Source organism: Octopus sinensis, linkage group LG1 (genome assembly GCF_006345805.1).
Source record: "Octopus sinensis linkage group LG1, ASM634580v1, whole genome shotgun sequence".
NCBI lineage: Eukaryota > Metazoa > Mollusca > Cephalopoda > Octopoda > Octopodidae > Octopus > Octopus sinensis.
The window spans coordinates 43,917,082-43,933,219 of record NC_042997.1 but is presented as its reverse complement, the minus strand read 5'-3'; the positions used below and the strand labels follow the sequence as shown (position 1 = coordinate 43,933,219).

Sequence of the window (16,138 nt, the reverse complement as noted above, 5' to 3'; positions counted from 1 at the left end):
CTATTGCACACTCCGTTCATCTTCATGTATCATATAAGAATATGGAACTTTTACTTCATGCCATTGCCTATGAAAGATACTCATGGAAAATATGTGGAGATTTAAAAGTCATTGGAATATTAATGGGAATGCAGTCAAGCTTCAGAAAATACTGTTGTTTCTTGTGTCCAAGGGATGGTCGAGCAGCTGACAGATATTATTCGGAATCAAACTAGCAGACAAGAACATCATACCAGCCATACTTGGGCACCACTTTGAAGGGATTTAGTTGAACAAATCGACCCTAGTACTTAGTTTTAAAGCTTGATACTTACTCTATCAGTGTCTTTTGCCGAACCGCTAAGTTACGGAGACATAAAAAAAGCCAACACCAGTTGTGAAGTTTGTCTGAAAACCTTTAGCTTCTGACAAGATAGATGTTTTCATTTTCATGGAGCCAAAAAGCATTAATTTACTCTGTGTTTGAATGGGGACATATTTACATTATTCATATTAAACCATAATTTATATATTAACTAGTAATGCATCCCGGCGTTGCCCGGATATTGTGACTTACAGGCACATTGTATTATTTGCTCCTTTCTTATGGGCAGAATCGGCACCGCTGACATATAGTTAATGGCATAATGGAAGTTTAATGTTTGTTTAAAAGTGAATGGGTTTGCGTGAAAGTGCTTTCTGTTCTTAAGAAGGATCACAAACTATGTATTATTTCATCGTATAAAAGTGGGTTAATATGATTTTGTCCAGAAATCATGTTTTCAAATATTTCCCGAAAATGACCTAAAATTGTGCGACCCGCGTAGTTGCCAGGGTTATTTTAGTTGTAAAAAAAAGTTGTTGAGTGAAAAACAGTTTATTTGGTAGATAGATAATAAGGAACGGCTATGTTTCGTTAGTGAAAAATGTACGAACGTATATATGAAATGGACGTGTGTGTGTGAGAGAGAGAGAGAGAGAGAGAAAGAAAGAAAGAAAGAGAGAGTGCCACTTACACATACATGAGAACACACGTTCACTCTCTCTCGCACACACACACGCACATGTACATTCAAAAAAATGTATGCATATGTATTGAGGTATGTGCGTATACATGACAACATACCCCTTCACTCACTCTCTTTCTTTCTTCATTCCTCTCTCACTCTTTCCACCTTCACCCCCCTCTCTCTCTCTCTCACATACACACACATCCATTTCATATACACGTACATACATCCTTCATGTTCTCCTCTCTTTCACTTTAAAACAAAAGTAAATAAAATTTTTTACAGAAATTAACGAACGCAGATAACAGCTCTGCAAGTCAAAACGAAAGATCGCCTAAGCAACTTTCTTTATTATAATACAGATGTGACTAATTCGGAGAAACATTACTTTCATTATTCACACATCGTCAGTATCGTAAGGAACACTGCAATTTTGGTTGAAATGACTGACATATACTTGTCAGTCATCGGCCTAGCGCACGTAACGAACGCGCCAACACATAGAAAATGTGATGTCATCGTCGTTGTGGTGGTGGTAAAAGATGTCGTTTACGATAGGTGACTAAAAGAAAAATAATCTTAAATTTTTGTAATGCAAATAAGTGAATGAAAATGTAGTTTAGTTGGTAGCCAGAAGCTTACTGAATCTTGATACCCCATACGTCAAAAATGGCAACTCGGTTTTGAAATGCATAAGGAACATACGCGCGTGCACACACACAGACACTCTTATTTATATATATATAAGATCATCACATGAATTTCACGTAAAACCAAACAAGCGTTGCAAAAAATAATTTTCGTTTACTTAGAATTAATTTATCATTACTGTAAAACATCATCAAATTTTGTGTTTTTAACGTTTTTAAATGATAATGGTTGAACTTACATTAGTTACGAATTTTATGATGACAACACATTTGGATCGTACCAGCAACGTTTTATAAGCGTACTTTTCAAAGTGCCTGCAGTACATTAAATCCAGATACAAATCATTCGCAAGGTAAGATGTACCTGCATGACATCGTTGGAAAGACCATAAGACATAGCATTCCATGGATCGAAGATTTACTTCAGATTAGTTTTCCTACGACTCTTATGTCCCGACAAATTCGGCCACAGAACTTCATCGTGTTTGCAAATTTTGTGATTCCGTTACCGCAAATATCGAAAACCTTTGGATTAAATTACGTCGCCCTTTTTGCTAAGAAAAAAAATGTTTTAGTGATACTCCCGTCTCCAGATCATATGTACAGGCCGTGACAGAATTTCACAGTTCTATGTGACTCATAGAAACTATGTGAAACATGCATACCTGCTCCCTAGGGTTTTTCTATTCTGCTAGACTCGTCTGAATTATTACATTTAAATAATCATGTTTATCATTCATTGTGTACTTATTTCCAACCATTTCTCCACTTTTTGTTCAGATTGAACATGGAGAAAACGGCAGTTGAACAGTAGAAGAGCATGGATGAAAAACAGCTGAATAGAAAGTAGATGAAAAACAGCCGTGTCTCTGACGAAGCATATAAAGTAACGAAACCTTCAAGCACACGTTCGCATGTGTTACCCGAATGAGGAAGTCACCGTCTATTCTTCTTATGTATGCGAATCAAGTACCGATAAGGCCAAAAGCTAGAGCGTTCCGTGCGCTTCCTAAAAGTGACGGAAAGGAGTTTTCATAAATAAAGATACATTCACGCAACTTATCTTTCTTGTGTGATTTCGTCATGCAATTTCAATGGCAATCTTTCGTCTCTAGTAGACCTTTCCATCGATTTCCGTAAAAAATTTTTTTTTTTTACATATGGGCTTGCGGGAACTTTTGAAGTAATGAGAGCGAAAGAGACTAAGAGAAAGCGATTGTATGACGAGGGAAGTTCTTTTGAAGTTACCGAAGCATTGATGTACATGTGTGTGTGTGTGTGTGTTTGATGGGGTGTGGGAGACAGACAGTATGTTGTGTAAGTGAAGTGCTTCTGTTAGTGTGTGTGAAGAGACAGAGTAATGTGTGAAAGAGAGAGATAACTGAAATTTTTTACTCGGTGTTTGTGTATATGTATGTATATTACTTCAAAAGTTCCCGCAAGCCCATATGTAAAAAAAAAAAAAAAATTTTTACGGAAATCGACGGAAAGGTCTACTAGAGACGAAAGATCGCCATTTCAATTAATGATTACTACTTAAATACTATTTGTCTTTATTGTTTTTGCACTAATCATTCCAATAGGTTATGCTTGTCAGTACAAAAACATTATCATCGTTAGATTTTTGGAAAATAACTTGAAAATAAGACACTAAATCCTGAAAATGCCCCGCAAGTGGTAATTCTGTCACACTGGAATTTATAATCACACAAACTTTCAGCCACCTTGTCATCCCAGTTGATCTCCGAATCTTTCTTTTATGGTTGTGTAACGAATAGTTTCCTACATTCTAAACCAGGAACCGAAGCCGAATCTACATTTTTCTACAAGTTCTTTTCCTATTGTTCTCGGCTTTTACATTTAGAAATTAACGTAAGTCAACAGTCACATTCAGTAAGGATTTTATCGTTTAAGTTAACATTCTTAGGTTAGATAGGGTCAAGAAGATAAGAGACGGAAAATCCTTTGTGTAGACTGATCTAATTTAGGAAAAATATAAATACACAACTCAAAATCACTCTCTCTCTGATCACTTGGTGCGTAGCTGAAGAGCATCTATTTCTCTCCTTTCACTTATGGATTATCTTCTTGTCAGGCGAAACAGGTAGACTCTAACTCTTTCTTTCACTCCTTTTCCCATCAGTCAACAAAAGATGAGTTTAATTACTTACAGATCGAATAAAAGAAGGGCAAATTATCATTGTGTAACAACTCGAAAAAAGTTACATCTTATATTGTAACGATGAAAATAAAGAACCTATTTCTCTATTACCCACAAGGGGCTAAACTTAGAGGGGACAAACAAGGACAGACATAGGTATTAAGTCGATTACATCGACCCCAGTGCGGAACTGGTACTTAATTTATCGACCCCGAAAGGATGAAAGGCAAAGTCAACCTCGGCGGAATTTGAACTCACAACGTAACGGCTGACGAAATACCGCTAAGCATTTCGCCCGGCGTGCTACCGTTTCTGCCAGCTCACCGCCTAAAGAACCATTTCAACTAATTAATAATGCCTTTCTTCCTCTCATTTTAATTGCTACTTGCCATCTGTATAAATGCGCGGTGAACCTACCTAGAATTGCTGAGGAGTGTTCATTTCAACGACGAAGTTTCTGTGTGAATCTAAACCGTGTAAAATATTCCAAATAACAACAAACCAAATGATTTTCATCGTTGAGAATAAGTCAGAGGAGGGTGGATGATATTTTGTCAGCCAGCAACAGGTTGATTCACACGTTGATAACGATAAGTATCTTGAACAATAGGATGCCTTCCAAAGGCAGCTGTCATCTAGCTGCAGAGTAATATTTTCTTTAATCACCTGTCCTTAAGTTACAGGTGATCAAATAAGTATGGCCTTTTACATTCGTTTTCGACAAGAACTAACAGTGATTAATCACCAGGCCTACGACAAGTGCATCCATTTCTTCCACAGCCAATGAATGACAGTCACTTGTCTGAATATTGAAGAAAGTTACATGCATCTGATATTAATACTTAACAAAAAGATGTCTTGAGAAAAGTACTTTACATTTACACAAACTTCCCCGTACAAAGACGGGAATTCTGTGGATCAAGAGAAAAAGTTGAATAAGAGAGAGAGAGAGAGAGAGAGAGAGAGAAGTTGGAGGGGTGAGAACATAAAAGCAAGAAACACATGGAGCGACTGCCTTCTCCGCGTTAATAATTGACAAAGAATTGCTGTCCGATGACATTTTGTTCAGTTTTACTCGACTTGAGTTTTGAAATCACTTGTTGATATTAAACATATTTAATTAGGTGCTACTGCATTTGGAAGGATTGCTTTCGTTTGTTGTCCTATCTGGATTTAATTACATCTAGGATTAACTTCAGATATATTTTCAAATAAAATTGTACATGATTAAACTGAATCCGTAGATAAGCTTTTGAAAATTGCTCTGCCTAATTAGTAAACTAAAAATAGGTTTGTGTTGTGTTTTTGACAATGAAAATTATTTTTATTGTTATTATTTTTCAATGACAAGCACATCAGAAATAAATAAGTACTTGTTGGGTGAGTTTCAAGAAAATAAAGTGTTTCAAATCTAACTGAACTATCCTCTGTCCCAATACACAAACTACCTTTTAACCAATAGACACACGGTGCGCGCACCCACAAATTAGCTTTCATCCACACACGTATACACACTCATGTACAAACAACAAACAAGAGCACAAAGTATATAATAATATATTTCGAGGGCAAAACAGGAGAATTGGCTTTCGGACGTTGGTCTGTCGCCAAGAACCATATTTTAGACCCGCATCACGTATAAACAGAGAAAGAAGCGAACAGTACATGAGATTTAACCGACCTTTAAACAATTAGAGGTGTTTGTTCCAGGTGTATTAGAAACTAATTTTTTTTTTCACTGACACAAAGTTATCAAAAACGATGATTGAAAGATAAAATTAATTAATGAACTATTGTTTGATAAGAACAGGATGGATCAAGAAATTATCACGAACGAAGAACCAACGGCTTCTGAGATGAACAGTCGCGAAATTGAAGGCTCCTCTTCGAGATTTGGTAAAACAATTCTCTCCTTTATTTTTCTTTCACCCGTCCGAGATTTCATTCATAGCTTCATCATTCTTATTTTAACTTGTTTTTGTTTTGTTTTGATGAATTTGTTTTTGTCTTTTATGTCCATGGAATTCGTTATGACTTAATATTGTGCAAGATTTAGTATTGTATACTAAAAAGGACTGTTAAAAAGACTATTTACGTAATATTTTCGATGCTACAGAATTGGAACAGGTGGAACATTCTAAACTTTTAATTGTCCAAACACACACACACACACAACGTGTACGATGATCCTCAGTCAATGAGAATGAAGAAATGTATTTTCATTTTTATTAATTGTACATATGTCTTTACCTGTCATTATTTCTATATACAATAAAGTGTGTACTTGGCAAAAACTAAGATCGTTTAAATCGAATTTATCTTGTAAGAGTCTTGCACCAATGTTACAAATATTTATAAACATATTCAAAATCCCATTCATTTCATTATCATTCAAGTACTGAGGGGATTTAATCAACAATACCCCTAATACCCGACACCAAAATGTCTAGCTTTGTGTCTATATTAGAAGAAATCGTTATTATTTGTTATATTCGCAAATTTTATAGATATATATATATCTTGATATTTATAAATATTATTTTTCCTAACATGTTTTGCTTATATTCACTATCACATAAAACAAACTTGAAAGTTGGTGGAATTGTTTGTGTCCGATTTTAATATCAGGGTACAAGCTTAATTGATATCTAATGATCGACCGTAGTTTTGGTGTAATAAGTTGTAGGATATTAATTACTATCATAGTTTTCAGAATATTTGCTATACTCAATAATATTTACATTACAGTTCGATATTCGATCGTTATCAGTCGTTTTATTTCTGGTTGTGTACAATATCCCAGGCTGGGACGATATAGTTCTGAATGCTATTTAGCTCAGACATTGTAGGATATATTTTTTCTCGACCCATAGTTTTTAAGCTAAATTACAAATCCATCCGTATATCTAAGGGTTGAAGCTCCTAAACAGAACATTTTCAAATCGGAAAATATGTTGGTTGATTCTTGGCGCACGCAAAGATATGCTGTCTTTAAGAAAAGTTACGAAGAAACAAGTTCGCAGAGTCGGGTGTATGGAGCACTAAACTGTAATTATACTTTAGTGTTGTAGTCGGGTTGTAAAATCGACATTTGCTGGGCTGGGCGTTATGTTCACATGGACTACACCAATAATAATAGTATTAGTTCTCATACGTTTTTATTAACCTGGGACATTGTATCTACATATATGAGACAGTTGAATAAATAGATCAGCATTCAAGAGATGAATGAATGAAATAAGTACAAGTTAATCCTAAACTCCTAACCTTAACCTGCGAAACTTCACTTCCTCGTAACTTGTTTTTAATATCAAATTTTGCATGAGTAAAGAAATCCACGAACTTATTTTCCATTTTGAAACTTTTTTGTTTGTTAGCTGAGGCGTCACACCTCTCTCTGTACCTGGTTTACCTTAACTCTTTCCTATTTAGATTATTATGTCATACTAGTAGTATCGCCCGGCGTTGCTTGGGTTTGTAAGGGAAATAACTATATAAGCATTTTTAGAGAGTTATAGTAAAAAATAGCAAAAAAAAAATGCATTAAAAATGGAAAAAAAATGATGGTAAATTTTTATAAAAGTCGTTGACTCATCGTAGACATTTTTAGAGAGTTACTTCCCTTATATAATAGCGAAAAAAATGCACTAAAATGGAAAAAAATGATGGTAATTTTTTTTAAATCGTAGACTCATCGTAGACGCGCGCTAATACCCAGAAGGGCTTGATATGAATCACGACTATAAGATACCCGGTTTTGGTTAAACTGCACCGCAAAATGTGGGAGTAGTTAGGAATCTAAATCGTAGGAGACAGACAGACACACAACTTACTTTCATATATAAAGATGTCATACTTATTTATTCCCATTGTTAAAAACCGAAATTATCTCATACCTTTCAGATTTTGATGATGTGATTGTATAAAACACATAGAATACTGCTCAAAGATCTGAAATGCTGCTTCTACACACATGCACACATAAACATTCAAAGGAAGTTCAAGTTGATAGGAGGTTGTGATGGAAACACTGATTCACCAGTCCGTTATAACTTCAGACTCAAATTTTATTTCTTCGGTGTTTCCATAACTACAAGATTTTATTTCTTCAGTGTTACCATAACTACAATAGTTTCTATTCTTCTGCACTATATAGTTGTATCCCCAGTTCACTCCAAATCCCTCAGATATAGCTGTCTCTTTTCCTTACACTATCCCTCATGTCTCACCCTTAAAACATGGAATACATTTACATTATTTTCTGGTAGACTTCAAATATTCCAGTTCATTTACTCAGGTTTACTAAACTGAGTGAAGGATACTTGAGGAACGGTTGTAAATACTTTTAGGTAATTATTGAAAATGCACTGATAAAACTGAAAGAATTTATCTTTATATATAAAAGTAAGGTTGTGTGTCTGTCTCCTACGATTTAGATTCCTAACTACTCCCACATTTTGCGGTGCAGTTTAACCAAAACCGGGTATCTTATAGTCGTGATTCATATCGAGCCCTTCTGGGTATTAGTGCGCGTCTACGATGAGTCTATGATTTTAAAAATAATTTACCATCATTTTTTTCCATTTTAATGCATTTTTTTCGCTATTATATAAGGGAAGTAACTCTCTAAAAATGTCTACGATGAGTCAACGATTTAAAAAAAAATTTACCATTTTTTTGCTATTTTTAGGCTATAACTCTCTAAAAATGCTTATATAGTTATTTCCCTTACAAACCCAAGCAACGCCGGGCGATACTGCTAGTTGAAATAAAATCATTAAAAGAAGTGTGAGTTTAGTGATCCAAAGTATGCGAGAATAGTCTTGAAGTTAAAATGAAACACTTCTCCCAGTTTAACCTACAGAGGTTCAAACAATCTCATCAGTCTGGGAAAGCCTGCAAAGGTCTTCTGGACCCTACTCTTCTCCCCTGACTACTTAATTTGAGCAGACTGTCGGATGTAGTCATTCACTGCTAGTTACAATGTGTTTCCTCATATTGTTGCATTGTTGTAGCTTTTGAATGATGCTACCAAACTGACTAGGTGGGCAAACAGGCTGACTAATTAAATTAATTACTTCGAAACGACCCTGCAAAAATAGCAATTCCAAACGGTAAAGAGAAAACAGTTATAGTTTCATGTTTTTTGGCTGAGAAAACAGTTTCATTGTTTTGCTGAAAGAAGAACACTTTTACATTTTTTGCCAGAGAAACAACTTATTTTTATCTTATTTTTAGTTATGAAAAACAGTTTCACATTCTTTAGCTACAGAAAAACAGTTTTACTGTTTTTTTGCTGAAAAAACGGTTTTGAATTTTTTGGTAAAAGAAAATGATTTCACTTCTTTTGGCTGAGGAAAAAACAGTTTCATTTTTGAGGCAAAAGAAGAGCAGTTTCACTTTTTTGGTAGAGGGAAAAGAGTTTCACATTTTTGGCAGAGGAAAAATAGTTTCACATTTTTTGGCAGAGGAAAAATAGTTTCACATTTTTTGGCAGAGGAATAATAGTTTCACATTTTTTGGCAGAGGAAAAATAATTTCACTTTTTTTGGAAGAGGCAAAACAGTTTCACTTTTTTTCTTTTTGTCAGAGGCAAAACAGTTTCACTTTTTCAACCTAGAAAACGGCTATGTCTGATAAAACAGATATATCTTCAGTTTTTAGGGGCTCTAGAAATGATGAAATTCCAACATTCTTATTTAATAAGAATATCAATATTTATTAATATAAACAAAACTATGATTATTTTTTCTGTTGTCTCTCTTTCTCTCTCTCTCTCTCTCTCTCTCTCTTCCCCTCCCTCCCCATCTCTCTCTCTCTATATATATATCACTTTTTAACATCTACTTTTTCCCATGTTTGCATGGGTCAAATAGAATTTGTTGAGGTAGATTTTCTGCTGCGGAATGCCCTACCTGTCAGCAGCCTTCACCTGTTACCAAGGAAGTTGATATTTCCCCATGGTTAGGCATGTTCTCACATAATACTGGAAAGAGATACTACTTGCATTATGACGACACTCATTTACAATTATCAACCAGGATAAAGGCACGGAGACAGTAGCACACGCACACAGACACACACACAACATGTTTCTTTTAGTTTCTGTCTACCAAATCCATTTACAAGCCTTTGGTTGGCCTGAGATATTGTAGAAAACATTTGTCCAAGGTGCCATGCAGTGGGATTGAACCAAAACCATGTGGTTAGGAAGCAAACTTCTTACCACATGGTCATGCCTGTGCCTCTGTGTGTGTGCATGGTATAAAGTGGTCTCCAACATCCGTAGCTATTGGAGTCTGATGTGTTATCTATAAGGCTAAGCACTTTGTGGATGCAAAACCATTGGTCACTTTATGACTGACCATTCCTGTAAATTCATTACTACTTTAACATATAGAGTGTGCTTCTTTTTTGGATATATGATCAACTGACATTATATATATATATATATAATAATAATAATAATAATAATAATATGAGGGAATATTATTCCAAACTTACAGGGAAAAATTCAATTTAGAAATACTAAATCAAATTTCACAAAATATTATATATATATATAAATTAGAAAAAAAACACCTTTTATCAATTCAAAATGAAAAATTAAATTAATCATCGTTATATTTTTTATCTTATATTCAATCTTTCTATAACATGTAATTTTCTAGATGGTGTAATTTAATTTTTCATTTTGAATTGATAAAAGGTGGTTTTTTTTTCTAATTTATATATATATATATATATATATATATATATATATAGTAGAAATATGTTACGAAAAGAAAATATAGAATATAAAATACACGTAGAAATGTAAGGGTAAAATATGAAAAATCAATGAAAATGCATATTGCAAATAGAAAAAGGCTATTTATGATAGGTAGTGACAAATATATACATTTAGATTGACTGAGGTAGTAATACGAGTCAAAACAGTCATTATTATGAGATGATTATAAGATGATAATAAAGTAAGAGACCAAAACGAACCAATGGTTTACGCAAAGCTATTCATCGTTTGAACAACACCGGTTATATATATATATATATTGGCACAAAGCAGCGTTTAGGTATAAGCAGAATTTAGGTTTATTGAAATATGATTGTCATGTATTTCAACTGCTAAGAGGCAAATACACTGCAGTTACTGTGGAGAAAAAAAATCTCTCTTGGGTTATTTTCTCCACAGTAACTGCAGTGTATTTGCCTCTTAGCAGTTGAAATATGGGACGAAAACATATTTCTACTAGTCTAAATTCTGCATGTGTGTGTGTGTGTATATATATATATATATATACAGGTAGATTGTATGATGCATGTGTGTGAACTGCCATGCTTCATAGCAGTGAAACATGGGCTACGACTGCGGAGGACAAGCGCAGGCTCGAAAGAAAAGAAGCTAGCATGATCTGCTGGATGTGTAATGGCAGTGTGCACACACGACAAAGTGTAAGCGCCCTGAGAGGAATATTGGACATAAGAAGCATCGGATGTGGTGTGCAAGAGAGACGTTTGCGCTGGTATGGTCATGTACTACGGATGGATGAGGAGAGCTGTGTGAAGAGTGCCACTCCCAAACAGTGGAAGGAATCTGGGGTAGAGGTAGACCCAGGAAAACATTGGATGAGATAGTGAAGCATGACCTTTGAACATTGGGCCTCACAGAGGCTATGATGAAAGACTGAGACCTCTGGAGATATGCTGTGACTGTGAAGACCCGACAAATAAAGTGAGTTGATGGCTGTATCCTACACCAGTTTCGCATAACCAGCCCCAATCCTGTACGGTGACCTGCTGTGCTTGAGGAGACATTGAGTACATCAGCATCGAAATGAAAATCAAATGGAAATTGTAGTTCTGATATCCGTGCCGGTGGCACGTAAAAAGCACCATCCAAACGTGGCCGATGCCAGTGCCACCTTCACTGGTGGCATGTAAAAAGCACCAACCAATCATGGCTGTTGCCAGCTTCCTCTGGCCCCTGTGCCAGTGGCATGTAAAACGCACCCACTACACTCTTGGAGTGGTTGGCATTAAGAAGGGCATCCAGCTGTAGAAACACTGCCAGATCAGACTGGAGCCTGGTGCAGCCTCCTGGCTTCCCAGAGCCCGGTCAAACCGTCCAACCCATGCTAGCATGGAAAACGGACGTTAAACGATGATGATGATGATGTATACCTATCTCTCTCCCTTTATTATAATTTAACTTCTCATCAACTGGTACAAAGCCACCTCTCTCAATACTACTCCCCTGGCCTAATCAAGGGGTCTTTGTCTTGCAAATTACTTGGTGGCCTGCCAGTGCTGGTATCACATAAAAAGGACCCAGTAAACTCTGAAGTGTTAGGCTTGAGGAAGGACAACCTTCCAAAGAAAACATACCAAAGGAGAAACCATAGCTTGGCTGAGACCTTTGACTTGTCAGCTCCTGCAAACCATCATGGAAAACGGACACTAAATCATGATGATGATGTTTGTGTGTGTGTGTCCTTACCTTAACATTGTGTGGAATATGAAAATAAATATCACTGTCATGCAAATAACAAGCTGTGTCATTCATTTCCAATATTCTACACAACTTCTCTGACTACAGGAAATATTATCTTGCTTGGTAACTGGTGAAGTTTAGCCACAAGGAGGGCATCCAGCCATAGAAAATCAACCTCCATAAACTCGGTCTGACCATTGCAAGTATGGAAAAGTGGACATTGAAACAATAATGAATCACTATATTGAATTTCACACATTTGACCATGTCCTCTGGAACACTTTTAAGACCTAATTTTACACCCTGTTTATTTTAAATCTGTCATGGCTACACCTTTGTGCTAACTACAATTTAGTCTAGTTCAAAAACTTAAATTGCTGCAAGTTCAACTTCAACTTCTATACAGCCTCTTGATCTGCTAGAATTAACAACTAAATCTTCCACAGATTTACCTCTCTGCCATATTATAAAAAAATTTTAAAATGGATTCATTAGATAATATTGCTTTGGGTTTACAAAGCCATAGAGTGCTCAAGGCTGGGACAATTTTTATAGTAGATCTGCTGGATCAAACCTGACTTGGGTTAAAACAACAACATTGATCTCTCTAGTTCAGAAGGGCCTGCAAACTGGAAAATTGATGCAGTTGAAGTTTATGCGATAGGAGGAAAGAGGGAATTCAAGTTCTAGCAAGGATGAACTGGTGAAATGGAGTGCATGGATGTTGAATTAAGACACGGTTGGGGTGATGAGAAGTAGCTGTATTGAGTAGATTAGGTTAGAAATACTGAAATCATTTTTACAAAGTAGAAGAGTAAATTGGTGGGCTCGTGGTTATAAATTGATTATTGGTTAATTAATAATTGCCAATCAACCAAAATAGCCTTGGAAGACAAGTAATTTAATCAAGAATGTTTTGTGTAGCGGTTGGAGCATCAGGACAGGTACTTGGAAATCAAAAAAAAAAAGAAAAAGAGTATTGATGCATCAGTCAATGCATAGTCATAAACCAAACTACTCTTAATGTTAGAAGCAGGAGATAATATTTTAAGCTGTATTTATGGTTTATGGATGACTTGTGTGTCTTGCAAACAACTTGCACATGCAAGTGCTACCAGTCAAAAACTCTGCATACTGGAAGCCAGCAAGTGTATGGGGTCATCAGGAGAGAATGCACGCAGTTTCAGGGCCTACCTCTCGATGGCATCAATGCGCACCAGCCCCCCTCAGTGATATGAGACCCTGCTTGCTAGATTAGCTTTATTTGATAAATAAAGCTCAATATTCTTCTAGCCATCGCTCATTGTCTCTTTTTAACCAAATCCAAAGGCTAGCCTTCTCCACTGTAGTTTGGATATCGGTCATGGTGGTATTGACTTTACGATGAGTTAGGCCTAACGATAACAACAGTTGCCTCACACTGTGTCCAACAAATCCTCTACATCCGACTTCGATTGGAAAATGTTCTGCTTTCCAGCCTGCGTCTTCACATTCCTCGAGGAGGTTTGCATAACGGTCAATCTTTAATGTTAGAAGCAGGAGATAATATTTTAAGCTGTATTTATGGTTTATGGATGACTTGTAAGTAATATTGCTACTACTGTTAATTCTTGCTTTAATATTGATTTCAAATTTTGGCACAGGTCCAGTAAGTTTGAGGAAGGAGTTAAGTTGACCACATTGATCCCAATACTCACCTGAAACTTATTTTATTGACCCTGAATGGATGAAAGGCAAAGCTGACTTTGGTAGCATTTGAACTCAGAGTGTAAAGATGGATGAAATGCTGTTAGGCATTTTGCCCAGCGTGCTACTGACTCTGCCATCTTGTCGCCTTAACAGTTCTAGCTTTCATATTAAAAGACCTCACTTGAAGAATATTGACTGAAGTTTCCCAACACAACATTTACAGTGACCAGTCCCCTGCCATTCTCTTTTACTCTTTTACTTGTTTCAGTCATTCGACTGTGGCCATGCTGGAGCACCGCCTTTAGTTGAGCAAATCGACCCCAGGACTTATTCTTTGTAAGCCTGGTACTTATTCTATCAGTCTCTTTTCTGAACCGCTAAGTTATGGGGATGTAAACACACCAGCATCGGTTGTTAAGCGATGTTGGGGGGACTTCCACAGACACACAAACACACACACACATATATATATATATATATATATATATATGCACATATATACAATGGGCTTCTTTCAGTTTCCGCCTACCAAATCCACTCACAAGGCTTTGGTCGACCCGAGGCTATAGTAGAAGACACTTGCCCAAGGTGCCACATAGTGGGACTGAACCTGGAACCATGTGGTTGGTAAACAAGCTACATAAAATTTCTTTTGATAAACTGCTGAGTGGTTCATATATTCTGATACCAGGCCAAATACTAGCTATAAAATGACTTTTTGCTGATATTTTTAGTCATCTAGAGATGCATTCAAATCTGTTCTCTAAAGCCAATGAAAGGGACTCTCTATGTCAGTGGTTCTCAAACTGGGGTCCACGGTCCCTACGAGACCACAAAGGGACACTGAAGTATTGTGACAACAGGGTGGCTTGGAGACAGTTAAGTTTTAAAATTTCAAGACTTTCAATTTTTAGCATGCTGTCATCCTTTTTTGTCATTGGCCTCAAAATCTCTCACCATTCTTACGCACTCATTTGCTAATCACACTTGTTGTACAAGTGTGATTGGCCAATATAACGGGTATAATGTTTGATCATGCATGTTCTATCAGTATTTTTTATTTCTCATTTATTTTGTAACCAATTGATCAACGGATTCTCCATATTTTCATGTGCATTTATTGTATCCCAGTGGGGCATTGCCTGGATTAAGTTGTGGTTTCTGGGATTGTGGGTCTATGGACAGTGCTGTTCCATAGTCCGGAAATTACAGTACATGAATGTAAGTGATGTTTTCCATGTTAATTATCCGGCATTTTATAGGGGACCATGAATCAAAAAAAAAAAAAAGAACTGTAAGGGACTGCTATGTAAAATCTTTTGAAAAGTTTAAGAACCACTGCTCTATGTAGTTAACCTGCTAGAAATAGCAACCACTACACTCACGGAGTGGTTGGCGTTAGGAAGGGCATCCAGCTGTAGAAACACTGCCAGATCTGACTGGGCCTGATGAAGCCTTCCAGCTTCACAGACCCCAGTTGAACCATCCAACCCATGCTAGCATGGAGAACGGACGCTAAATGATGATGATGATGATGATGAGTAATACTTTAATATCTATAGGTACCATAAGATGGTGAACTAGCAGAATCATTAGCATACCAGTTAAAATACTTAGCAGCATTTTGTCTGTCTTTATGTTTTGAGTTCAAATTCTTCCGAGGCTGATGTTGCCAGTCATCCTTTCAGGGTAAATAAAATAAGAACCGGTTGAGCCCTGGGGCTGATGTTGTCAGCTTACCCCCCTCCCCCGAAATTGCTGGCCTTATGCCAAAATTTGAAATCAATGCCTGTAGGTATTATTATTAGGTTGACAGAATTTAGTTTTTGCTCTAAGCTCCTTTCGTTCTGAGCCAAATTTGCCTCTTCTTTGTTTCAAAAAAACTCTGAGTACCAGTCAAATATTGGTCTCATAGCTGTGAGATTTCGGTGATGTTATTGTCTATTTTTTGGATGATATTGTAGGGTATGTGTGAGAGGCTAGACCCAACCAGTTTGAACTTGAAACAGGAGGCATATTTGAGCTAGATATGGTCAGTTTAGATGCTAAAGGGTTTTTAAATTTTTGATGATAAAAACAAATATGCACACTCAGATAGATTAGCAATCTAATCCTGTAATCTCATACTGATTACTAACACTTAAAATATGGCCTCTAT

General features: G+C 36.3%; 1 protein-coding gene across 1 annotated transcript in view; it reads left to right on the top strand.

Annotated features, from left to right (window-relative positions):
• The first annotated feature begins 5,151 nt into the window (after nt 1–5,151).
• LOC115211821 (natural resistance-associated macrophage protein 2) overlaps nt 5,152–16,138 on the top strand; it is an 84,241-nt gene continuing 73,254 nt past the window's right edge. The window contains exon 1 of the mRNA XM_029780532.2: nt 5,152–5,696. Coding sequence (XP_029636392.1) covers nt 5,612–5,696 — 85 coding nt within the window. The 5' untranslated portion in view covers nt 5,152–5,611. The remainder of the gene's footprint in view (nt 5,697–16,138) is intronic.